This window comes from Leucopleurus acutus, assembly GCF_964270905.1.
Source record: "Leucopleurus acutus genome assembly, chromosome: 1".
NCBI lineage: Eukaryota > Metazoa > Chordata > Mammalia > Artiodactyla > Delphinidae > Leucopleurus > Leucopleurus acutus.
Genome location: NC_139142.1, coordinates 188,681,948 through 188,708,784, shown reverse-complemented (window position 1 = coordinate 188,708,784; position 26,837 = coordinate 188,681,948). Strand labels below are relative to the sequence as shown.

Genomic DNA, 26,837 nt, shown 5'->3' with positions numbered 1-26,837 from the left:
GGCGCAGTGGTTGAGCGTCTGCCTGCCAATGCAGGGGACAGGGGTTCGAGCCCTGGTCTGGGAGGATCCGACATGCCGCAGAGCGGCTGGGTCCGTGCGCCACAACTACTGAGCCTGCGCGTCTGGAGCCTGTGCTCCGCAACATGAGAGGCCGCGACAGTGAAAGGCCTGCGCACCGCGATGAAGAGTGGCCCCTGCTCGCCGCAACTAGAGAAAGCCCTCCCACAGAAACGAAGACCCAACACACCCAAAAATAAATAAATAAATAAATTAAAAAAAAAAAAAAAAAAAGCCTGTTTGAAAGTTTCAATCTATGGCCTTCTTTTAAATTTGTAACATATTAAGCTACCTTCAAATTCACCTTGCTCAACCTAGAGAAGAGCTTCTAACAACTTGGGTTTTGAAGGTCATCTCTAAGCTCTAGATTTCAGTACATTTGAAGTCAGCCTGCATGTTATTTATTAAAGATATTATGCTGTGATGTACACAGGTGGAAAAATGAGGCAGTTAAATGGTCAAAGTTCAAGTAGGTAGAACAAAAGAGAAATCGAGAGAGCAAGGATATTGGGGGCTGCAACTGTCAGGAAACTTTTATGAAGGAGCAGGGGTGGGATATGGGTGAATTTAGCTGCACTCTGAAAAATAATCCCAGCGTTTAAACCTGCTGCTATATGCCTGTGGTTATTTTAGAGGCTTCAAACTAAAGCATCATAAGATGCCCTTAAATCCCATCTTCTTTCAGTAAGAAGACATAAATTACACTTAGAGAGTACCAAATTTTCAAAATAACTTTGTAGAGTCCTACCCCAAATCTGAAATTTCAAAGTAAATGTAGCATCTGAAGATATCTGTAAATATTATCATTTATCCTCCCTGAAAATTTTCAATGTCCTACCCCAAGTGGTCTCCAATGTGGAGCATGGCAGACCATCCATTAGGGTGTCTTGTTCCTTTTCATTTCTATCTTGTTTCTCTTTTATAATGTATACACTAACAGTACAGGCAAATAAGATATAAATAAGCAATGTGGAATACAAATCACTAGCATTTGTTGAGAGTTTACCATGTGCCAGGCCCTCTGCTAATCACTTTACGTGAATTAATTCATTTAATCCTCAAAGTCACCCTATGAGGTAGGGGCTGTTATTATTCCCATTTTATAAATGAGAAAAGTAAGGCACAGAGGTCTAACTGTCTGAGTCTACAGTTAGTAAGTGGTGGAGCCAGAATAGATGGATAGATACATAAGGATTTTTTTTAAAAAAAAAACGAAAAACAGAAAGAAACACAAATTCTAATATTGGTCATTTTGGACCACTGAGTAATGGGCAAGGTTCTTCCTCTGTGTACTGCTGTGTATTTTCTAAAATATCTATAGTAGGGATTGCTTTTATAACTTGGAAGAAATAAGGAAAAGCACAAAATATTAAAATACTGTAATTTAGTGAGAAAAGGTAAAAAAACAAAAAGAGACAATACTGAGAAACAAGGTAGAAACTTACGTAAGCTAGAAAATAAAGAATGAGCATGACATATTCTGTCATAATGCACACAAAAACTGTAATCTTGGTCAAATAAATACAAACAAACCATTAAAAAAACAAAAACAACAAAAAACCCCACCATCTGTGAAAGTATGCTTTGGAAAATAATTAAATTACTTTGAAAAAGGTCTGATATTTAGAGAAGGATTCGATAGCTGATGTTATTATTTGGTACATCTAATCAAAAATGGTTTAATGCACATTTTCTTTTAAATTGTGAGGGGAAAGGGAAAGAGATCAGTGCCTATTCTATGCAGCTGAGGAAAATTATTTGCTTTGTAAGAATTCCAGGCAGGTTTCTACAATTAAACTGGTGGCAGTAATCATGTTGTTATTAGCGTAATTGCTTTCTGACATCTGTTTCCCTGTCATAATCAGTTCTTTGATAATAGCCATGACATGGATGGTATATATCTAATAAGTAATGCTCAGTGCTTCACCAAAATAAAAATGAAATTGTATACCAATTATATGTGCTCCTCACAAAATTCTCTTCAGCCATATGATATTATATATGTGATATATGGTATATTATGAGGATAGGGCAACTCTTTCTCAAAGTAATTTATTTTCAATAATTTTATGATGCCATATAAATGATAAGGTCCTTTATGAAAGAGCAAGGAATAAAATGTATATATTGTTGCTCAAGGCATAATGAAGTGCAATTTGTCAATAAATCGTGTTTATCTTTATTATCAAAGTTAACTATTCAGGGAACTCGCTCTTGGACCTGTGAACTTGCTAAATTATAGTGTTAAATTTAGCTTAATAACTATATAATAGAAAGAATATTCTAGGTCTGATCCTGCCTCTATGACTAGCGTTGGGACCTCTGAAAGTCATCTCAACTTCCTGCGTTTGTTTTCGTTATTTCTCTCTAACAGGAATCATTCTGAAAAAACTCTACTGCCTGATCTACTCAAACCCTATGAAATTTTAGACTTTTTGAAGATCTGAATGACTATTTTTAAGCAAATGGAAGCAGACTGGTTCAAGCTGTTATCATAAAATACTAATACATACTTAACCTTAACTTGTGACAAAAAAGTAAATGGGTAGATGTCCAAAGTCTACATTCGGAAGAGCACACTAATTTACGTGAATATCTGTAACATCTACCATTTGTGGCAACTTTCTATCCCCCAGACTGGGTTCTAAGGATGTTCCATACTTTAAATTTTAATCTTCACAAATATCTTGAGGTGAGCATTATCACTGCAATTTTACAGATGAGAAAAGCAAGGAACTGAGGGTGAAGCAATGTTACCAAAATCACAGGATTAGTAAATTATGGGACTGGGAATTAAATGCAGGCCAGATCTTTCAGGCCCCTGTGAGCTGAGTCTAGACTTTTCTACTTTGTTTCTAAGTTGAAGGTAGCAGATCTTAAGCACTGGTTATGAGGAGATTTAGCTTAAATTTACAACATCAGGAGTCATCAGAATTCACTAGTGATTTCCACAATCCAGTTTGCATTTGTCACCACTTTTCTAATCAACGAACAGATTGTAAAAATCAGCAATTATATCATATTAACTTATCCTAGGATCCCAATTACAAAATGACCGTGAATATAAATTCCAATTAAGTATAATTCAAACGGAGCTATTTGAACAAGCTGTGATTGTATACATCTTAACACTGGAAATCCAAAACAGAACAATGATAACAAAATTTTGTCACCAGCGTTAAATGCAGCATGTATATAGCTGAATTATGTAGTTAATGGTTAAAAAAAAAACCTCCTAGAGTAATTGAAGGCTTTTGTATTTTCTAGAGTCATCTGCATTTTGCTCTCCATTCTGGATATGAAGAATCACTGAAGGAAACGAGTAAATTTACAGTGTAAAAAATGCATATAAAAGATAAATACGTTTTTACCAATTTTTAAAAATACTAAGCCAAAGACAATCAGTATCCTTAGTGAATAATAATCTTAATTGATGTCATAAGTAAACCTCTTTATTGGAAAAGGCTTACTTGGAACAAAAAATATCTACGCTCCTGAGTAAAAGGTTATAAAGTAAATGGCATAAGCTATTGGTTTTATAATACTAATATAGTAAAAATTAGATAAAGTTCACCTAAGGATATATGAAATCAAGAAAATTATAATTTCTCGACTATGATCAAGAACACAAATTTATACAAATAATTGGAACAGGTTAGAGAGAAAGTTCACTAATAACTGTCTGTGGCACAGCAGAAAGAAGACCAAGTTTGAACTTTGGAATCATAGTTTCATTACCTATTCTCACTATCTGTGTCATCTTAGACAAGTCTCTTCATCTCCTGGACCTTCTATTCCCTTACTGGGAAGAAGTTCATAGCAGCATTATTTACAATAGCTAAAACATGGAAGTAGCCCAAATGTCCATCAATGGGTGAACGGATATGCAAAATCGGAATTTCATATGATAGAATATTATTCAGCATTAAAAAGGAAGGGAATTCTGACACGTGCTACAGTACAAATGAGCCTTGAGGAAGTCATGCAAAGTGAAATAAGCCTGTCACAAAAGATAAAGACAAATCTGTATAATTCCACTTATATGAAGTACTCAGGATAGTCAGAACCATAGAGACGGAAAGTAGAATGGTGGTTGCCAGAGTCTGGGGGTGGAAAATCAGTAGTTAATGTTTAATGGGTACAGAGTTTCAGTTTAACAAGATGAAAGGAATTACGGAGACGGATGGTGGTGGTCACATTATAAATGTATTTAATACCCCTGGACTGTACACTTAAAATGGTTAAGATGATAAATTTTATGTCATGTGTATTTTACCACAATTTTAAAATTTAGGGGAAAATATTGATGTGGGTGTGACAATTAAATGAAATATTATATGGTAAAATTCTTCTTAGGGTTAAAGTGCCATGTAAGTGTGTAGTGGCCCTTTGGTTTGCCTACCCAAACCATCCTCTCTTCTCCTTCCCGAAATGGAGCTGCCCCTAATCCCAGTCTGGCTCCATCTGCATTGCAAGAAGAGAGATCGTTCCTAAAATGAGAAGTGGTTGAGAACCCGCAGTGTGCCAAACCCTGAGCTAAGGATCCAGCAACAAACAGTGGACCAGGTCCCTGCCATCTAATGGCAACAGAGAGAACGTTATGTGGAAAAGATAAAGAAACAAATGTTTTAATGGAGGAAAAATAAAAAGGTAATTTCAGAGAGTGGCCACTGTCTGCTGGGTGGTCTGCAAGACCACTATTAAAAGATGACATGTGAACTGAGACCTGAGTAACAAAAAGGAAACAGGAGGACCTGCATGGGAAGCATATCCTGCATGAGAGGAAGTGAATAATAAACACTGTGGTTTGTGATGAGATCAAACAGGTAGGTGGAGCGGGGCTTGGGGTGTGTTGCTCACACAGGGCCTTGTGGGCCATGGGAAAGAGACTGGACTGTACACTTACTTCAATGGAAAGTCATTGGAAGGCTTTAAACAAGGGAGCGCTGTGATTTCATTCATATTATACAAAGGTAAAGTTTAACGGAACCCGGCCTCCTGGCCACAGTGCCATGGCCTTGAGGTGGTCGAGGAAGTCCTTTGACAGGACTTTTAAACTCCAGACTGGGATATATCAGGCTAAGCCCTTCCGGAGTGGTCCACAGTGGCTGAGGCCTGAAGATGCGACTCACTGTGTGTCCTGCCATGTGGACCAGGCAAGCAGAGGAAGTCTGACTAGAAAGGCAGAGACAAGCTAGATTTCATTTGCTGATAAGAGTCCTAACTTTATTAAATTAGATGCTATTATTGTTGTTATTATTATTGTAGTTGTGGGTTATATCAAAAGCTAGTAGTCTTTAAAAAAAAGCTAGTGGTCTGCATACATTATTTATTTAAATCTTCCAATAACCCTTTGGTGCATTATTGAAAGAAACTAAGAAGAACAATGAAGCTGGTGCTCAATTGACAGCCCAAGAAATGGTGGGGCTGAGTTGAGATCCGTATCTGACTCCCTCATCCCGGCTACCAATCAGCACCACTCATGGGTTCCACTTGTGACCCAGACCCAGCACGTGGTGGGAGGGGACCCTTCTGCCCACTACAGGAGTGCCCACAGGCAGAAGAGGAGAAAGAACCAGCAGCGGGCAAACCAAAAGTCACCTCTGCAGTTCACTCTTTCCAAACTGCTGTTGTTGAAAACGGAAGAATATAGAGTCCCTTAACCTCCAGGGTTAGGGAAAAGTAAATCAGTTCACAAGTACTGACTCGGCTGGATGCCTGCGTCCCTCCTTGCAAAATGGTGAGCAAACGCCAGAGAAACAAGACTTAGGCAGCAATTATTAAGTGAAATGTACAACTGATCAGCAGATTAACAGGTGCGCCCAATACATGCAGAAACTCAGAAAAAGGGCAAGGGACTGTGACAAGACCTCACAGAGAACCCTCTGGTAGTGATGGAAGCTGCGAGTTGAGTTGTTTTATATCAGTCTGATATTTCAATCTTTGCTCTATAGGATTAAATAATTGATTTAAGGTCATTTGAGCTTACACTTCTCAAAACTGGTTCAAAACCTCCATTAAGTTAAGGAGGCTAACAAGCTGATTTGTCTTTTTTATTTGGACTTAAATATACTTGATTACAAATTTAAAATGCTGTATTTATTATTACGTGTTAGAAAACACTACAGAGCCAAAGTTAACAAAAAAATACGTAAAATATCAAAAATTTGTGCTGTTTTAATTATTTTATAAATTAACAAAGCATTACATCACCTATTCTAGACACACAAGTGGGCATTTAGAGCCTGGAAGTTTTACTAAGAAAAAGTGACATAAATTCACTGAATTATAACTATTTTTTTCTTCTTGTTTTACCAAAATACAAGTGATAGAAAGACTAAATGGTTTTATGCTGATGACTTTTTACTAATATCTTGTCAGGTTAAATATTAAAGAGTTTTAAGTGAACAAGAAATTTAAAAAAAAACAGAAAGGAGAGACATGTGTTTCTGATTTACAGGAAAGCATATGACAAAGCCACTTATATCGACGAACAATGATAAATGACCTAACAAGTTCAGTTACAAGCTGAAGGATCACTGTAGATGGAGGTACATTTATAATCACATGAGCATTTCTGCATGTCTTATGAAACAGATTCACTAATTTTGCATTTTGTTGTTTTGGTCTACTAAGTAACTACCTTATGGTATATCCACAAATACCATTAAATTATCAGAACCCAACCTAAGCCATGTCATTTTTCATCTTTCACTTTCTTCCCCATTCACTCGTTTCCCCTGTCCCTTCCCCCCACACACATACACACACTGAAGGCATGGAGCAATGTTCCAATTACTAAGAGAAACAAATTTATAATCTTTCCTGAAAGATAACCTACAGCTAAGAAGGTTTTATTGGTTTTAACTTTATTCCTGTTTTTAATTTCAAACTTGCATAAGGCCGATAGTTTATTTATTTATTTTTTTAACTTCAAGCTGGTCAGGAATGTCTTGCCGGGTATCATGTTACAGATGATAACAATCAGTCCTTTTAAAGTCTTCTAACAATTTTATAAAACAACTGTTGATAAAACTCTAACCTGCCTTGAAGACAATATTGGGAGAAAATAAGTACCTCTTTATGAGTTCACCATTTCTTAGTGAGAAGAGAGCCCCAAAGTTTTTATGAAAAAATATTTTGATCTTATTTCCTTGATTGCTTAAATACAAATAAAGTTTAGAAAACTCATAGTTCACAATTATTTACTGAGTACCTACTATGTGCCAGGCACTTTTTTAATCACCATAAATATTCATCTCGAAAGCAGCCATAAAAATGAACTACAGCAAGGAAAAACAACTCTCTTTCCTTAGTTTATTATTTTAATTCCTGGTCTACCTATTGGTAAAGAACAATGAAGTCATTACTCCCTTTTCCTTCAGGTGTGATGTTGGCTTAAAATCAAAAGTGCATGAAAACTAAACAAGTTATTTTAAATGTCCTTTTTTCTAACGTAATTTACCTCGTTATCATGTTACAAACATTTTGTAGCCCAGGCTAAACTGATAAAATAAATGAAACATTCATTTTTCCTCCTGCTACTTCTTAAGATAAAATTCTTTTCAACAAACTTTATTTCAGAGGTTTCATGGATTTGATGACTTCAGGTTACATAAATGTGAAATCATTCAAGCCTTAATTAAATTTTTATTAGATGCCACAGCAATTTTCTTACATGTGATATAATAAAGGATTCCGTGAGTCAAGCTACATTTTGGGAGAGCTGTGATCATCTTCCCAGAGACAACACTTGTAACATAGTTTACTATATTTATAGCACAGTTACATTCTCAATCTGCCTAGCTCTCTACTGGCTGCTTCTCCACACCTATAAGCAGGTTCAAATCTCCCATTCTGGCAAAACCCTCTCTTGCTACTAGGTTCCCCTCTGGCTGCTTCCTCTCCATCAATTCTTTCCCAGACATGCTTTTTTTAAAGACTGCAGTTTCATCCACTCTACTACCTTCTCACATTTTCATCACTTATGAAATCTGGCAAAAGCAAGCCCTCATTCATCCACCCCAGCTAAATATTTAGTCTTACTAAATTCCCAGATGCCCCTCCTTGCCAATTCTAATGACCTGTTTTTCCTCCAGCAGATCAGCCTCCCTCTCCAGGTACCTTCTCCTCATTCTCCCTCCTGGGCGCCTTCCTCCAGACACCCTTCCGAAACCACCTCTCTAGGATTCTGACCTTGACCCTCTGCTCTTCTCCGTCTTTTCATGCTCCTTGGCTGGTTTCCACAATCACTTATATATTGATGATTCAACATCTCAATCTCGTCCAAGACCACCACCTGGCAGAGCTGGTATCTCCCCTGGGATGCCCCATAACCATCTCAATACTCCACAAGCCTAAAGCTGAACTCATCTTTCCATCCCCCAAGGCACCTGGGGAATTTGGGAATTATCTTAGACTTTCTCCTGTTGCTGGAAGCCTTCACCACTTCTCATCCTTATTAATCCAGTAGTTTCTAAATCTGGTCTGTCTCCAGGTCTGTTCCTTCCTATCTGCTCTCCATACCGATACTAGAGAGACCTTCCTAAGAGGCCCATCTGAGTTTGTCACTCAGCTGACAAAAATCTGTCACTGGCCAGCTGTAACCTTTAGGAAAGAGTTCAACACCCTTCTATGGTTGAGGAGACCTTTCTTGGTCTTTCAACGGTCTCTCCCCACAGGCCACGGCAGTTCCCAGAGAGCATGCTGTTTCCTGCCTCCAGGCTATTCTCTCTGTTTGAAATGTATTTCTATCTTCTCCAGTCTCCTAAATCTCATTCTCACTTCAAAGCAAGACTGAAACAGCTCCTCCAGGAAGCCTTCCCTGACCCTTTAATCTAAATCCTATAGTCCTTTTTTTTCTCATCCATAGCACATTTCTCCTCTCCCCCTCGGGCCTCCCTCTTTCTCTCACCCCACATTTTCTGAGCATTACCTCTTTACCTTCCTATTTTGAATAATGCACTGTAACCCCTACATGGCAAGGACTATATTTTTTATCTCTTTACAGCACAGTGCTTGGCACATAGAATACATCTAGCAAATGTTTGCTAAATGAATAAATAATTCTGCAAACTAAACTTCATCAACACCAGCTTCATGGCATATTAATTTCAATGTAATGCATCATATAAGACACATTCATGGTGGTGTTTGAGAGTGATGGAACAACTCCTTGTTCCTATTAATCATAATATAATTAAGCCAGTTTCTTCCAGTTTATAGGCTAATCCAACTGTGTAGTCTGGGTATCTTGAAAAACTGTATTCACTTTTGATTATATGAGTGAACACTGTAACAGCAGACATGTATTAAAATGGTACCCTAAGCACTATGCCCTACACACGCACAGAGACATCGTATATTGGTTTGGTCCTCAGAGCCCACCCACCTCTCTTTAGCAATTGTCTCTCAGGCCCCCTTTGGCATTCCTGTTCCTCTGCCTCTGTAACCCCTACACCTTCACATACACACACAGACACAGACACACACACACACACACACAGGCATGCACATGCCCACACACACTCTTAATGACTTCTTGCTGTTATTGGTCTAACCAGGGGCCTGCCTGTCTGGTCTGTTTGAACCTGGACACTCTGTCTCTTTACCACCTCTGTTCCACAAGGTTTCAAACAGAAAGGCCGTCGGTGACCATTGCTCCTCCCTTTAATACTGATAGTTTCCAAGACACATGACCTCAACCCAAAACATGACTCTCTAAAGTCAACGGCCACTGACACACTAGTGTAGGCGACAGTAGTACAGGAACAAGGAGTTGTTCCATGGCTCTCAAATAGCACCATGAGTGTGTCCACTTCTTCCGCCCATGTATGTAGGGCTATCCTGACAAAAACACCAAAGGCCCCCATGTAGTTCTGTGGAAAAATGCTAAATAGAACTGCTCAGGGAACTCTGAATATTTAAAGGGTTTTATTCATTTCTTATTTTGACATTTCTTATCTTCCATTCACTGATGAAATCTTAGGATAGCTGTCAGGCTCTTACACATATATTGCTACCTTTTCAGATAAATTCACTAAGACACACGTAGCATTTTGGGTCTCTTCATAAATAGAACGTCGCAATCCAAAAAAGTTAACTGGCCACTCACCCAAGGGAGTTGTGTGATCTTATACAGCAGTTTATTTATCCCTAGAAGCAAGTATGTTAATAAGGTCAAAGAATTATTTTCTTGCTTCAAAGTAGATGACACAGTAGAATTTTATTTCGGGTCCTCGGCCCAGGCCGAGAAAAGAAAACTGTTTCTGGGAGCTTCATCTCACTTTACACAACATGAGTTTGTTAAAAATAAATTCTTTGGGTGTTCTTTTAATGTACGTTTTATTGGAATGATGTTATTCAAATCCTAAGCCTCCCCTAGGCTACGGCTGAGTGAAAGGGAGGACTGAGAAAAAGAGCAGCGCTCTGTATTCCAGGACCTAGTCCTGCAAGTCGAGGGCCTCTACATGCCATCTGAGGCTCACGTGGCCATCAAGAGTGCTAACTGGCCTTAATTCTTCCTACACCTGCAACAGTGCCACTGTGTGTGATTATTACTGTACCAAAGATGACATGGTTTTATCTCAGGCAGTTGGAAACATGGGTACCTCGGTAGTTAGTATCTTAAATTAGTGCTGAAAGCCTCCTCAGTCTGCTCACCATTCTGCGGAGAACTCCTTCCCTGGCTCTGCCCTACTTTTTTCCCCTTGTTTACAGTCTTCCCTCAACCTACCGCTTCCACACTTCCTTATATTTCTGTGGCAACCCCACCAAACCTGCAGAGAACAGAAATTTGTCACTGCAGATAAGTAATTCTGCTCCCTTATTACAGATGAAGAAATGGAGGCTCCAGGAGTTAATATTTTCGTACAAGGCCACTCAACTGGTGAACGGTGAGCCAAGGTTTGGACCCAAGCCACGGCTGTCTGGCATCAGAAGCTTCCTTTAACAACCGTAAGGCAATCAAATGCTGTCTCCCTGAGAGAGCCTTCCCCCAAGCCCACCCCTGCCAGACCCTTGCCGTAGTTCTCCTACTAGACTCCTGCTATGTCCATGTCCGTGTTTCCCTGTAGATCACATCACTTAAGAATAGAAACCGTTTTTTACTTTTATCTAAAACAGTGAATTATGAAATTAAACTGATTGGACAAAAATATCTTCCAACTAAAATTATCCCATTGGAGGAACAGCTGAACTAATATGAAAACTACTAGGCGAACAGAACTTTATAAATGGATTTCAATCATATCATGGAAATGTCATATATTTTAAGCATGCATCACACATAAATGTGTAACATATGGCAGTCCCCAACTTACAGGTAAGAATGTGAGATAGAATGGCTAGGTTTCTAATTAACCTACACAAGCCTATTTCACTTCTAATAAAGACATAGGTTTATTCCTCCATTCACTTTTTTAAAAATTGATTACTTATTGAATAAGTGAATAGATAGAGGAATGAGTCAATGAATTTTAAAATTAGAAGTAAAACAGACTTTGGGGGCCTTTATTCAATAAGTAAGTCAACCAAGTTTAAATTGAGAAGCTACTATATGCTTGGTGTTATGCTGAAATATAATCTTACCATTCTTGTTTTCTTTTTAAATTTTTAATGATCTGGAAAATCCCAATAAAAAAGTATTAAGTAAATAAAATGGGACTTCCCTGGTGGCACAGTGGTTAAGAATCCGCCTGCCAATGCAGGGGACGCGGGTTCAATCCCTGGTCCGGGAAGATCCCACATGCTGCGGAGCAACTAAGCCTGCACGCCACAACTAGTGAGCCTGCAATCTAGAGCCTGCGAGCCACAACTACTGAGCCCGCGTGCCACAACTACTGAAGCCCACGTGCCTAGAGACTGTGCTCCGCAACAAGAGAAGCCATCACAACGAAAAGCCCGCACACCGCAACGAAGAGTAGCCCCCGCTTGTCTCAACTAGAGAAAGCCCGCATGCAGCAACAAAGACCCAACGCAGCCATATATAAATAAATTTTTAAAAAAATAAAAATAAAATGAATAATTGGCTATGGATCAACTATTTTCTGCTTAACACTTTTTTGCCTCTTAATCCTGGGTACAGATTAATGGGCTGACAAAAGCTATGACATGTTAAGGTTTTCTCCTTTCTACTTCCTGGAATGTATATCTAGATCCATAAGAAAAATAAAATAATAGGAACTGCAGGGAAAATAAAAGGAAGACACCAAATTAAACATGAAGAAAGAGTAGAAAAATAAGACCCAGGTAAGAGAATTTAATTTGTAAAATGAGAAAAGGACAAAAAATTACTTAAGAAAACCAACAGGGAAAAATCGATTGCAGTCGCAACTTTTGACTCATCTGATAAATCTCACCTAATGTCTAAGCACTGAATTATTTCAACGGTCACTGAAAGGACACCTCCCAAATGAACTTACTCAAAAATTTCATTTAACAAATACTTACCGAGTACCTTCTGTATTCCAAACACTCTGAAAAGTGCGAAGAAAACAAAAAAGTACAACAAACTGGGTTCCTGCACTCACAGAGTTTACAATCTAGTAGGAGAAGTAGTCCTCAATCAAATAATTATTCACATAAAAATATAATTGAAAACTGTGACAATTGAAAACAAGACTCTTTCAGTGGCAAGTAATACATCTCAACTAAAAACAGTAATTTTCTGATTTATGCTATCAGAAAGTGTAAGACTATCTGTAGATGGCTTTAAATGTATATCTTCCCAACGCAGCAACCCCCAGAATAAATTTTTTTAAAAAGACCCTCTCTCTTCTAGAATGTGTAGATAACATTTAGGCAAGAATTAATTGGCCTGAGGTCCAAGATGAAAGGTTATTATGAGTATCCACCTTTGGGACACATGCTGAACTGTCTGGAGAAGCATGACATTATGATAAAAGGCCCAGGTGAACAATATAGAGTCAGACAGATGACATTCCTAGATGATGGTGAGGTGCTGTTTCTAAAAGACTGAACATTCCCAAATAATGAGAAGGTACTGTTACCAGAAGAAGGGGGTAAGAGATACTGAGCAGATGACACTACTAGATGTTCGCTCCATAAAATTAATGTGGAATATAGGAAGAGCTTGGGAGAGTGTTTCTAGAGAAGCAATAAATAAAAAGGCAAGGTGAGAAAAATGTGCTTGGAGAGTAACAAATACAAGTCGTTGAGTATATGAAAAATTCTGACGAAAACTTCAGCAAGTAGGTCATGTTCAAGACCTCAGAAAGACTTAACTCACATCAATGGGTTAACTCACATTCTGGGTACAGATTAATGACCTGACAAAAGCTATGATGTATGCAGTATTGAGACATTTAAGACTCTTTCGCTGAAAAAATGTTTCAAAGGCCGCCCAGTGGTTTGTATCTGGAACTCTTGTAAGTATCTAATTTCAGGGAACATTTCCCAGTTTGCATCTTTAGCTTTGAAATACCTGGAAAGCTGTTCATGCAGATTTCATAGTTCAGTCTCTAATTTCTATTTCATTCATTGTTTATGCATACATCTTTTTTGTAACTATGGAATTCTCTCCAAGGAAACAAATGAATGTATTTTAATACTTTACCAGACAATTCAAGTTTTTGGATTATAAATCATTAAAGTATCCCTTTCTCTGTCCTTCCCAGCTTACTGTGTGACTTGATCATTCTTAAACCACCATTTGTAAATGAATTCTCAGTTCTTCACAAACGCATGTGACAAATTCCCTTACTCTGAAGTCACTCAATCTCTGGTTTCCCTACACATGTTAATCATGGGCACTTAAATCTCAGGTATCATGTTAAAGAAATTATGACTGAGAAATTCTGCCCAAAGAAATATGTAGAAATAAGGTACAAACAAAACTCTTTGCCTGAGTGATAAATCTGAACAAACGTAGTACCATCATACCAGGTGGAACACTGACCAGATTCCTCCATTCTACGAATTTTCAAAGAGGGCTTCCTGTATTTGGAGCTAGTGATGCAGTGGTGATCAGTCCCATACAGCCTATTGTCCTGGGCAGCTCACAGTCCAGTGCAGGCAGGGCTGTTACACCACTGACGGTAAGTGACAGGATGAGGAGGTGTAGAGTGCACTTTGGCAAGGTACTCATCTCAGACGTGGACCTGGCAGAGAAACACTGAGAAATGATTCAATAATGCTGAAAATCAAGATGAAGCTGAGACCTGAAGGACAAATAGCCAAGAAGAGGAGGAAAGGGTGCTCCAAGAGGAGGGAATGGCACGTGCAGTTTCTTGGGGAAAGAGAGTATGGGAAACTTGGGAGAGTATAACGGAGGAAGTGATGCATTTGAACCTGGACAGGTAAGCCAGGACCAGGTTACTGAGGGCTTTGACCTCTAGGGCGAGACCCTTAGGAAGACAGGAAGGTATTTTCAGCAGAGGAGTGACACAGATCTTCATTTCAGAAAGATCTTTCAGGCCATGGAATGAAGAAGGGATTCCAGCAGGACTATGTTGGAGGGAAGGTGGGAAGCTGTTGAAATGAACTAGGCTAGAAATGATGGTGCCTGCCAGAGCGAGGATAAGGGAACTGGGGATACAGAAAGGCAGTCTCAAGTCAGACATCAGGTCTTGGTTTCAGAAAAATCAGCTTCTTATTGGCTGTGCCTATTTTACAAACGGCTCTTCTAAAAACAGTTTGACAAAACTGAGATTGCACAAATCTGGCTTCCTGCGTAAAGCTGTTTTGCAATGTCCAGACAATGAGACTATCATCTGCAAATGACTTTGAATCATGCTTGTTTTTAAAAATATCTGAAATGAACACAGATGTTAAAAAAGATAATGAAGGTTAAATAACAAAGAAATGAAACAACCTGCCTGGCTTGTCCATTTACTCCTGATTAAAAACTATCCAAATCAGTATGCCTGAGTTCAGAGCAATGGCCACTTATAAACTGTGCTGAGACAGAGATGAAGTTAGGAATTTCAAATCAAGCAAATTACAAACCTTTAATTTATAAATGCCTACAGTCTAAATAAAATCATAAATCTATTACCTTTAAATGGTAGCAATTTGTAAAGTGTACTCTCGTTCAATGTAGATCGGCCATGGAATTGATATTAATTAGCTAAAGAGCAAACACGAAGGAGAATCCTAAATCCAGAGGATTTCACCATTCTCATCAGAGCTGATTCTTACGAAGCAGCAAATTTAAAGTCTTGCTTGGTACTGCTATGCTGGTCCAGAGATAGGTTACTAGAATGACCCTGTAAAACTGTCATTTCCATGTTTATTTACCTAGCAACCACCTGTCATTTGTGGTAGTTTCTAAGAAGTTAGGAATTAACATTCTTTTCCTTAGTTGAGTTGTTCATTTTAATTAACCTATCGTTTTCCCCTCGTATTGCCTAAGAAACAATTAGATGTATGGTTAGTATCATGATGTGATCAGGAAAACAGCACTAGCACTCAACATCATTTCAATGAAAAAAGGTCACTTGCCAAAAAACCGCTATTAACAATTTGTTATGAAGCGCAGTGGTACTTGTTCTGGCTTTTAGCTGTTGTAGAAAAGAAATTACATCATCTCCAAGTTGTTTAAAAATTGAAATCTTTACCAAATGACCCTGAGATATAATGTGATTTCAATCAAAAGTTCAACAGAGTTTTTAGCGAAACCTGAAAAGTTTATTCTAAAATAGATACGGAAAAGCAAAGAGCCTTGTAGAATAGCCAAGACACTTCTGAAGATCAAGAAGAAGGAGGACAGCTTTGTCCCACCAGACATAAAGACTTGTTATAAGCTAAAGTAATTAAGACTGTGATATCTGCACAGGGATAATTATCAGGGTCCCACACGCCTTTATCTTTGAAGTACTTTATCTCGGAAGATCTACCAGGGCTTATCCCAGGTTTTATATTTTAAAGCAGAACATTCACAGCCCCAATAACCCATGAGTTCTACCTCTAAATAGAAGTCCCGCATATGAACATGAAGAGATGCACGCAAGGATATTGACAGCACCAATGTTCAAAACAGCACTGACAGGCGAGGGAAATGAAGAGGTACAGACTTCCAGTTAACAAAATGAATGAGTCACAGGGATGAAATATACAGTTTGGGGAACATAGTCAATAATGATGTAACATCTTTGTATGGTGAAAAAGGCAAATTCCAGTTGTAAGATAAATAAGTAGTAGGGATGTAATATACAACATGATAAACGTAATTAACATTACTGTGCATTATATGTGAAAGTTCTTAAGAGAGTAAATCATGAGTTCTCATCACAAGGAAAAAGTGTTTTTCTTTGTCTTTTATTTTGTATCTATATGAGATGATGGATGTTCTCCAAACTTACCGTGGTCATCATTTCATGATGTATGGAAGTCAACTCGTTATGCTATACACCTTAAACTTACACTGTGTTATATATCAATTATATCTCAATAAAACGGGAGTAAAAATAACATGCCACTATTCCATTAAAAAAAAAGTACTGGGCTTCCCTGGTGGTGCGGTGGTTGAGAGTCCGCCTGCCGATGCCGGGGACACGGGTTCATGCCCCGGTCCGGGAAGATCCCACATGCCGCGGAGCGGCTGGGCCCGTGAGCCATGGCCGCTGAGCCTGTGCGTCCGGAGCCTGTGCTTCGCAACGGGAGAGGCCACAACAGTGAGAGGCCCGCGTACAGCAAAAAAAAAAAAAAAAAAAAAAAAAGTACTGATTTTTTTGTTGATGGAATATTGGATAAACCAACTGTGGAAAAATAACTGGAAGACTGGATAAATCAATTGTGAGATAAATCGACTGGGAAAATTAAGAGCAACACAATTACATGTAATACATGTGTACAAAATAATAAGTGACAATTTAGCCTCAATCAAAATTGTTTCACAACATATTTATAAATATTTTGCAAGTCTTGCCATATTTACAAATATTACTATAATATTCTGATACAGGAAATATTTTTACACATACTTCATGTCAAACTAAAAGCTTTCATAAAATCCATTTAATTTGAATAAAAGAATTAAGCATTTAGAAAACTATGCAAAATTTTAAAATTCAAATTATAAAACAGATAAGATATATTATGCAAGATATACAATATCCTATGATGTTATATCAGCATATGAAAATAAAACATTGAGCAACATCTTTATAATACAGCAAGAACACTTTCGAACTAAAATGTGAAATGGCATTTTTTTAACCTTACAAGTCAACTTTATTTTTATGGGGCATTCAGAGCCTTCAAATAGGTGTTAAAATATTCTTTAAACTTTTGTCGTGTGACAAAAACTCAAATGACCCTCTCTATTCCCTCTCCAAACAAACAAGAACCAAAGAACCAAAATGCAAATACACAGCAATATGCCTTTTAGTTCAATTCTTGTTTCTTGGAATACAGAAAATTGTAAATAATTGAAACTAAAATAGATTCAAAATATGTAGATTAGCAATTAGTGACATAAAGTTAGGACAAGTTGATTGTCTACTAAAAGGACTAAATTACCAAAAAAAAAAAAAAAAGTAATTATAGGTGTATATTCCCAGGAAATATAAATACGAAAAAGTCACAATTAAAATAGCTAATATCAGTCAACTATACTTCACTTAATATAAATAAATAGCTAATATCAGATGATATAATTCTTGAAAGAAGTATGCATATGTAGTCACTAGAGCTAATTTTAAACATAAAACTATAGCCTAGCAAAATAATTGAGAGGTTTTTTTAATCAAAAGTTCAGAACAGGATTCATTTAAATATCAGGAACCCATGTGCACTTAAAATATGAGTTAGTATAGCAAAGATTACTTCATATATACTTTTTCATGAATATTTTGCAATGCAGAATACACTGATGTAATTTCTTCATAGATCCTTTTTCAATGTATTGAAGGAAATGGATAACAAAAGGAGAAGGGGAGGGGGCAACCAAAATAAGTCAGATACTGCTATGCCGGCAGTAAGGTCAATGGGCTCTTTTAAACAAACAAACAAAAATATACCAATTGAATAATCAGGTTCATGGGGTCAGTGGTAGCTGCAGTCTAAGTTGTATCTTGGAGAGAATTATGCAAATATGTATGTTAATGTATACAGACTTAGCATGAGCTATACCCTAAATGCACCTACAGGACTACTTTACATCTTGAAAATCATTATTACTTATGAATTCCACATTGCAAAATGATAAATTCTGCCTGTCTTACTTCCCTTTTAGGGTTTAGGGAAATAAATATTTTATTGGGTCCAAATTACGGTTTCAGAGAGAAAAGTTGGGAGCTACTGCAACAAACAGATACATATAAACACAGAGGATGTTATTACTATCTAAAAAACATCATTGCATGTTGAATGCTCCATATTCCAACTAGACCAAAGAACACACTATCCTCATCTAAATAAACCAGGGTGTACCTACCAAGCAGCAAGCTGAGAGAGAATTTATCAGTTTTATGTAGACTTCTCCTACCACTGAACACTCCAATATGTAGAGAATGTAGAAAACTGAATATGTAGAAAATGTAGAATATGTAGAAAATTGGCTTTTAAATATTCTGATTCTTATGCAGTTTATCTGCAGGGCAAATTCTCATTAGTCTCTCTATATAGTCTCATAGCCTCAATCAGCTAAGCAGGATGAGACCTTGAGTAATATGTATTCTAGGGAAATTTTCCAGTTAATGAGTGAAAAATAATAGGTGGAGGAAGAGGGGGGAACTAAGTCATAAGATTCCAGAAAAGTAAAATGAAGTCATTCTGCATCCCTGCCTCTATGACCCTCTCTTGACAAAACCACTGGCCACTTTCTACTATAACGCCTGAGGCAGAAACAGTGAGGACAGCTGATTTTAATTTGGAAGGGAAAGGAGAGTTACTATTGCTTAGATGTGTTTGGCTGGCCTCTGGAGGAAGGGATTACAAGTCTGTATTTCAAGGAAGGTCACACAGTTTCTGACCCCATGTTCAGATCTACAGTTTTTAACGGGCTCCTGACAAGACCTCTAATTCTATTTAACTACTCATATCTGTACCATCAATCCATATCTTACCACCTTTTTAACTAAAGAGGGCAAAATAAAAACAAGCCAAAGAAAAAATATGCAATGGGTTCAAAGTCTGGTTACAATACAATGTAGAATACTTTATATTCTATTCTCTCCTCAGATATTATTCTGTTCATTTGGCCAGGCAATATATGACACAATAAATTGTGGGAGGAACTGTCTTAGTAAAAGCATTACTGCTTAGTCTGTCATTCTGCAGCAACTTCCTCAGTTGAACAGAATCATTGTCTGGAGGATAGTGAGGGAAGACATCCTGTGTGAACCTCAGTGAAGAAGAAAGACTTCTCAGAGCGGAATACTGGGAAGAGATAAAGCTCTGCAAAATATAAATATGTGCTCAGAATGAAGGCAAAGGACTGGAGTTAGTCAGATTAAAAGAAAGCGGAAAAGCAACTCTGTAATATACAACCTTAGGTATTATGATGACTGCTTTTTATTTACTTATTTCCCATCTCTACAACAAATACAAGATTTTAAGGGAGAAAAGCTAGACAAAGCTAAATGAGAGTAGGAGAGATAAGATGAAGACCCAGGTAAACCAGTACAAAAAATGCAGGCCAGAAGGTTTATATACTTGTTGGATGTGGGCTTTCAAAAAACCACATTTTTTAAAAGTAATGTTTCTGGTCACTATTTATATAATGTCCAGAAGATGCAAACAAACCAGTGCAGAAGAAGACCAGCTATATCTGTTATTAAGACACAAGATCTTTCTCTCTGTGTCTGTCTGTCTCTCTCTGTTACTTGGGGAGCAGATACTGTGCAATGCATTGCACCATACCACCTCCCCCAATAACAGCTACCATAACAAGTTTTAGGAGACTATATTTTTAAAGCCACCTTCAGTGCAGGTTAATGGCATGAGGCCTAAGCACAATTCAGTTCAAAAGTAATTTCACAAAGAACTAAACTTATTTAATAGTGTTCGTCTCCACTGAAAATAGAGCACCACCATTATATACATATTATGTACACATACACACATATACATATATATACACACACTGTACTTTAAGGTATTAGATTAAGTACTTCTGGTTTCTGAAAATACAGTCAGAAGCCAGAAGTATAGCAGAATGGCGGAATGAACTTTTTGAAAGTTCTATCTATTAACAGAAGGTTTAAGGTAAATATCACCCAGCAGAACCATTATGACAGGCCTCTGGATCCTATTCTCTCATTTTAAACTATTGTTCTCTGAAGCCCACTGTATTTTCATTGCCATCTTACTTATGGAAGAAAGTCATAAATAGAGCAAGAAGTATGAAAGTCTCCCAAGGTGACAGTCTAGTCAACAGTCCAGCTTGCACTGTAATTCCAGTTGGTTCAGTCAGTGCGACAACTATTTATTGCATGCCTGTGTGGTAGATGCCACAGGGGATTCACAAGTGAATGACAGCAGAGCCTGATATGTTCTAAAAGAATATATGAAAAAGAGATGCCGAAATGAGAAGGAAACAAACTCCTACGATACCAAGCAGAGTCCAACCAGTGCCTTAAAAAAGGGCTGGAGTTCTCGGAGGGTTCTGAGACACCTCATCCTTTTGTGAACCGTGTCACTGGAGATAAGTTTGTAAGAAAAAGTAGAAGGTGGATGGGTGGAGATGGGTTAGGGAAGGAAGGGCAGGAGGCATGGCATGGAGGTGGTAGCGCCTGGTACACACTCTGGGAACATCAAGAAGCCTCATTTGGCTAGACTGTTAAAAACACGCGGGGGAGGGTGAGGTGGGAAGGCAGTCTGAGGCCTCACGGTAATGGCCATGGTGAAGAGACTGTACTGAATGTAGTGGGGAACCAACTCGAGGCTTTAGATCTCATGGTCACAGTTGACCAATTCATTCATCTTCATAAATATACTGTTTCTACAATAGGAGATACCTTTTAGGAAGCAAAAAACTGAAACCAAAACTATTGAAAAGAATCCATAGTATCTACACCTCTGCATGAAAGTATGTGATTCTTGCAGAGATGAAATCTGTGGGGAGGAAATTAGTATTTTCCATTCCTAAGTTTTACTCAGGCACATTCTCCTTGATAAGAACCTGCTTCCAAAGATCAAACTTAAGAAAGGCACCAATTGTCCTAACTGTAGTAATCCCAAATCTCTCTGCAAACAACCATGAATTTCAAACCTTATTTCTGAATTAAGTGTTCTAGATCACAGTTGTCTCATTCCAAACTTACCCAACCTCAGGCTTCAACTTCTATCTATCCTCTAAAGGAAAGAGACTCTCACATTTTATATTTCAAAAATTTCTGTATGCAGTCAAGTCATTGATTTTTAAAAACCTGTGATTTCCTAATAATCTGACCCAGGTCCGTTGTATAGAGATATTTGCTTGAATTACCCTCTGTCTTAATCTTTTGCTCCAGGTATGTCTGCATAGTTAGAAATTTTGTACTAGTGACAGTATGTCTCAACAGAGATACTCTTATAGCAAACTCCACAAATTAGTAATATTTCAAACTAAGTTTTTTAACTCTAATGAAAGCAGAAAATAATAGGAAAATATCCAACTAGAAAAACAACTAAATGTAAACGATCTGCTAAAAATAAACTACTTGTTTCTAGAACACGGCAATATTAGAAAGTTTAAAAAGTGAAAATTCCTTGGGGTCCTAAACTATTATTGCTCTCTCTATAGTGGTAACGAACTTCCTTGTTGCATTAAATCACATTTAAGAGCAATAATCAGGCCAAAATATAACTACATATTTTAGGCCTTTTTTCTGATTTAAATTTTAGAATTCTACAAGATATGACTGCATCTCTCTCCTTTGACATTGTTACTAAACTGTTTTTCAATCAGTTCAGGATATAAAGATGAATGTATAACAATATGGAAATGATTTGAGATTTATAAAATTTAACATTATTCTAAGCTTATTTTTCTCTAAACATTGGTTGAGGTATACTATTTAGTGTGGGCAAATACTTTTCAGATATACATAGAATACATTCAATCCTAAAAGAAAATTCACTATATAATGAACTTTTAATCACAAGAGAGATAATTTTAAAGTATATTCTTGAAAATTCCACAACGTGTTAATAATTGCCAACAGTGATGCGGAAGAGAGTACTTGGGGTTTTCCACTGTACTTATCACACCACACGAATGTATTCAAGGTGTAAGTCTACATGTAGGGAGTACTATATAAATATTAAATGAATAAATATTTAATTTCAACGAAAATGGGAAATATAATAAACTCTCATTGTTTTAAATTGCCACTCCTTTACGAATGTTAAGTTGAAATATCAAAAAATACTGCACATAGGAAAGAAAATTTTGAGGATCACTCATCTCAGGTTTGGGAGAGAATGGGAAGGAAATTAGTGGTTTCTCTGCCCTCTGGTGGCAACAAAGTCAACTGCAGCATTTCTAAAGGAATGCATAAAAAATGTCCTTTATGAAATCAGACTCCCCTGCCCCCAACCCCCGCCAAAATGTCTGTAAAAAAATCCTGATTGCTACATGCCGAATTCCAAGACTGTCGGACTTTTAAAAAATTTCCTGTATTGAACTTTTTAGCTAGACTATTTTACAAAGGAAACTATATTTTTTCTTCCATTTCATTGCTGTAGTTTAGGTATTACAGTAGCCTAACCATTTAATTGAAAGATTATTTAATAAAATTAATGCAGACTGATAACCAGGAAAGAAGTTACTTCATTTTGTAATAAATCTCAAAAAATTTGCTGAGAAGTATAAAACTATTCCTTTTTTACTCAATCCTGTAAAGATGTGGGCTTCTAGAGTAGTTTTCCACCAGAAATACTGGTTTATAATACCTGCAGCTCCATGTTGAAAAATTTACGTATTTCATATTCCCCAGATCAAAGGCTTTTAACTATCTGTTCAGTTTTAGAGTGGAGTAAATTTTATCCTCAATTTGAGAACTCAGAATAGTAAACTTATTGTATGTATTGTTCTTTTCTCAGTAACATATTATTAATGGAAAAAGTTCAGGAAAAAAATAAACATTTGCTGACCTTTTATTTTTTTACTGTAAATGCATTATATACTCCCAGTGCCGAAGAGGTCTTCAAATAAACAACTTGGGATGCATTTTTGGCACACGCACCTCTCTAACCTCCTTTGGAAAGAAGTAAATTGCTTTCTTTAAGCATTTATTTATTTCTTGAAGATGCCCATGAAAACTACTGTTGCACTTCTTAAAATAAATGTGCAGCTTCCCAGACGAGTAAAAGTCTTTTTGTTTACCAATGAAATGTAGCAGAGAAATACACAGAAGGTATGATCTATTGATATAAATAATACCTAGTCAAGAACAACCTATGTCCATCTATGCAGAACCCATTATATGTGATAAAGACAAATCAACATCCAGGAAACTTGCGTTTTATTCACAGCTTTAAAAGTGTTGTCATCTTGTTGCCCTCCCCCCGTCCCCCACCACACACACACCCTCCAATCATAAATTGGAGCAGAGTCAGAATCTGTGTTTTCTCCATAAGAATTTACACCAGGGGCAGACACAGTGTTTCGGCTGTCTCAGCTCGGTAACATTTCATTCAAGGACTTCCCTTCAAGATTCACCTCACCTGGAATCCCCAGGTGCTCTCCCTAGCCTTCCATCTGCGACTGGCAGGTTTGACATTTGCGGACGCCAGTAGATTTCCTGAGGAACCACTTACCGTTTCCCCTCCTCAGGATTAAAACAGAACAAAACAAAACCTTGATTAGCCTCATCAGCAAGGTTTTATTTCCTTTTTCTTTTCCCTGTAAGTGTCTTTGCTCATTCACCTCCTCTCGAAGTCTATCCATTTCTTCCCAGGGGGCAGAAATGGGGAGCAGGCGCCCGGTTCACAGTGGGCAGGGTGCGGAAGGCAGCTGGACCTCCGGCTCAGCAGCGCCTCGCCAGGAGGAGCCGGCGCGCCCAGGGCGGCGTCGCCGGCTCCGCGCTCGCCCCGCGGGGCGCGGCTCCGGAGGGACGCGCACCTGGCTGGAGCAGCCACCCCTGGGAACGTGCGGGACCGGGGCTCCGCGTGGGGGCAATATCAGGCCACTCGGAGGTGGCCCTGCACGTTCAGGCCTGTCTGCGAAGCCGGCCGGCGGAGGACAATGGAGCCAGTGGTTGGTCTCCAGAGGGGCGCCCGCCCCACCTCTGCCACTTCCTTCCTTCCTCTGCGTCCCGCCGCACCCACCCCGCCCCACTTCCAGCGCCCGCTCAGCCCCAGACAGCAAGAGGGAGCAGAGGTGGGGATCGCCTGGGGGGAGGAAGGTGCGGCCCCAGGGAATTTTCTCCAGCAGAGGGGAGCTCTGCAATCTCCGGCTGCCACCACGTCCACCCCCTACCGCCCCCTTCGCGCACTCCCTTAGTTTACCCCAGCAGCAGAGGAGGAGGAGGGGCCGGGGAGGACACAGCCCAGGCTGCCAGCTCCTGGGTGAGGTATCAGCGTAAGGTTTGCTCTAACCCCAGAGCCCTCTCTGGGCGCGTCCGGGGAGTCAGTACCACTCCCTGCCAGCCGCTCAGGTGAAGCAAGCGGTAAATCCTTAAGATAACCCCCAGTCCCTACCACCCTACTCATCCAGCCAACATTCTTCTGCCCATTTGAGAAGACCAAGTTTAGTCGAAATGCAATTGCAATAACTTTGCCAAGGGCATAGGTGGGGAGGGAGTGGGTTAACAACGGGGTGCCAGAGAGGTCTTCAGCTGGGCACAAAAGCAAGAAGCGAAAGTGGATCTTACCATTGACTTGGTTTCCAGGCTTCCCTTCAGCGAACTGAAACCGGTCCATTAAAAAGTGGCAAAGTAACACAACTCCTGCAGCAGCCAGGTCGGCCCTCGGGAACCTCGCCATGCCGCTGCCGCGACCTCCCTCCCCTTCCCCGCCAGTACTTCTCCGGCACCCTGTGCCCCGGGGCTCCCGCTGGGAATGGGGACAACGGGGCCGAACGCTGAGGACTGGTCTCGGCGGGATGCAGAGGCCTTTGTAAATTTCTCTGGGACTTCACACCCGGGAGCCGGGAAGAGGAAGAAGGGAGAGCGAGGGGAGCGCAGTCCTCTCCGGACCTCCAGGTCTCTCTTCACAACTTGCCACGACACTCGCAGCCCTCACCCCAGACACACAACAATTGCGGAGACGAAAGGCCACTTGAGCTGGGGCTGGCAAACTCTCCCTTCCGCACAAGCAGCGCCACCCCGGTGCCCGTAGACGGTGACTTCCGAGCCCCCGCGATGCGCTCCACTGGGTTCAAAACAGATCTAATTCCTCAGCCAGCGCGGGTGCCTGTCCAAATCCAAGAGGGCTGTCGGCTCGGAAGGAACTTTCCCCAGTCCTAGGGTGGCCCCCGTGGAAGGTTTGGGTTTGCGGGAAGGGGGTTACTGTGGGATGGCGAAACCCCTCCGACAAGTTTTTCTTCTTTTCTTCGCCCCGACGCTGGGCGCGCGTCCCTGCTCGCAGCCGGAGGGATGAGCAGCCCCAGAGCTGAGCCCCGGGAAGGCTCGGGCTGCAGCAGTCTGAGGTCCGAAGGCAGGAAAAATGTATTGGGGAAAAAAAAGAGAGAGAGAGGAAGAAGAAAGAAATGGGGAGGGAAAAGTCAGGCTGAAACCTATCGGGAGAGGGTTCCTCCTGGCTAAGGAGGAGGTGGCCCCAAGCCCCGCCGAGTCCCGGAGTTTGGTGGCGGAGGAGGCGCCGCCGCCGCCGCGCTCCCCCGCACTCCAGCTCCACACTTTGGGGAGGGAAGGCAGCTCGCAATTTGCCAGATCTGCCGCTGCATTCCCCCCCCCGCTTCCCTCCCCCTTGCTCCTCCAGGCGTCTCCCACCTTCCTCCCCGAAACCGGCAGCTAGCACCGACCTGTCCAATGGCTGCACTTTCCTCGGGGCTGGCAGAGGAGTCGCCGAGAGATTAAACCCGGGGAGCAAGGCAAGGGGGAGTGAGAGGGCAACTCCGGCCCGGCGTGCCCCCTGGCAGCCGGCGGCCTGGCGCGCCGGGAGAGGAGGCGAGAAAGCCAAGCTAGGAGGGGAGCGCCGGACGGCACCTCTGCGCTGCCCGGGCGCCATGCCCGCACCCGGCTCGCACCCCTGGCGGTCGGGCCAGCGGTGCCCGCACTCACCTGGCCCTGGGCCGCCTTCGCGCCCGCCTGCGGGGAATCGCGGCCCAGCGGTCGACCCTGCGGGCGCTCGCCGCCGGTGGGGTCTTCCTGGGCGCTACAGGGTTAATTACAGTTCGCCATTCCCGGGAGGGCGTGTGCGGCGGCGGCTGGGGTGTGAAGAAAGCAAACCTGAGCCCGTATTCGCTTACTGACCCTGCGAAGCCCCTTCGGACCCCCGGCCCGCCGGGCGGGTGGAGGAAGGTGGCGCGCGGCAGCTTGGACCCGCCGCTGCGGCTTTGTAAAGTGTCAGCGGGAGCGAAAGCGAGAGTTTAAGGAAACAGGAGGCCCACTGAATTTCCTACGGGGGCTTTAACAGGCTTTCGCTGGCTGGTTTGTTTTTGTTTTTTCAGCTCGCGGAAGTGCTTCAGCGTTAACCCTTTCCAGCCCTTTCAGTAAGTTTACACCTTATTTCGCAGAGTTAACCTTATTTTAAAGGGGTAAATACAAAGAAAGGAAGGAAAACAGCATATTGGTTAAAAAAAGCACAGCTTCTAGCACCAGACTGGGCTAGAATTCCACCTCCCCCACGAAATAGCTATATGGCTTTGAGCAATATTCTTATTAGTGCCCCAGTTCCCCATCCATCAGGGGAGAATTGTAGTTATGCCCTTA

At 40.3% G+C, this 26,837-nt stretch overlaps 1 protein-coding gene across 2 annotated transcripts in view; it reads right to left on the bottom strand.

Moving 5' to 3' along the window:
* Positions 1–26,452, bottom strand: part of PLXDC2 (plexin domain containing 2) — a 409,444-nt gene extending 382,992 nt beyond the window's left edge. The window contains exons 1-2 of one of the 2 annotated variants that reach the window (XM_082854939.1): positions 26,379–26,452; positions 24,819–25,589 (exon numbers count right to left, since the gene is read on the bottom strand). In XM_082854939.1, the coding sequence (XP_082711065.1) occupies positions 24,819–24,930 (112 nt within the window). In that variant the 5' untranslated portion in view covers positions 24,931–25,589; positions 26,379–26,452. Of the gene's footprint in view, positions 1–24,818; positions 25,590–25,927; positions 26,034–26,378 lie in introns of those variants that run through there. The other variant, XM_082854938.1, reaches the window with a different exon arrangement.
* Between the last annotated feature and the right edge of the window lie 385 nt (positions 26,453–26,837).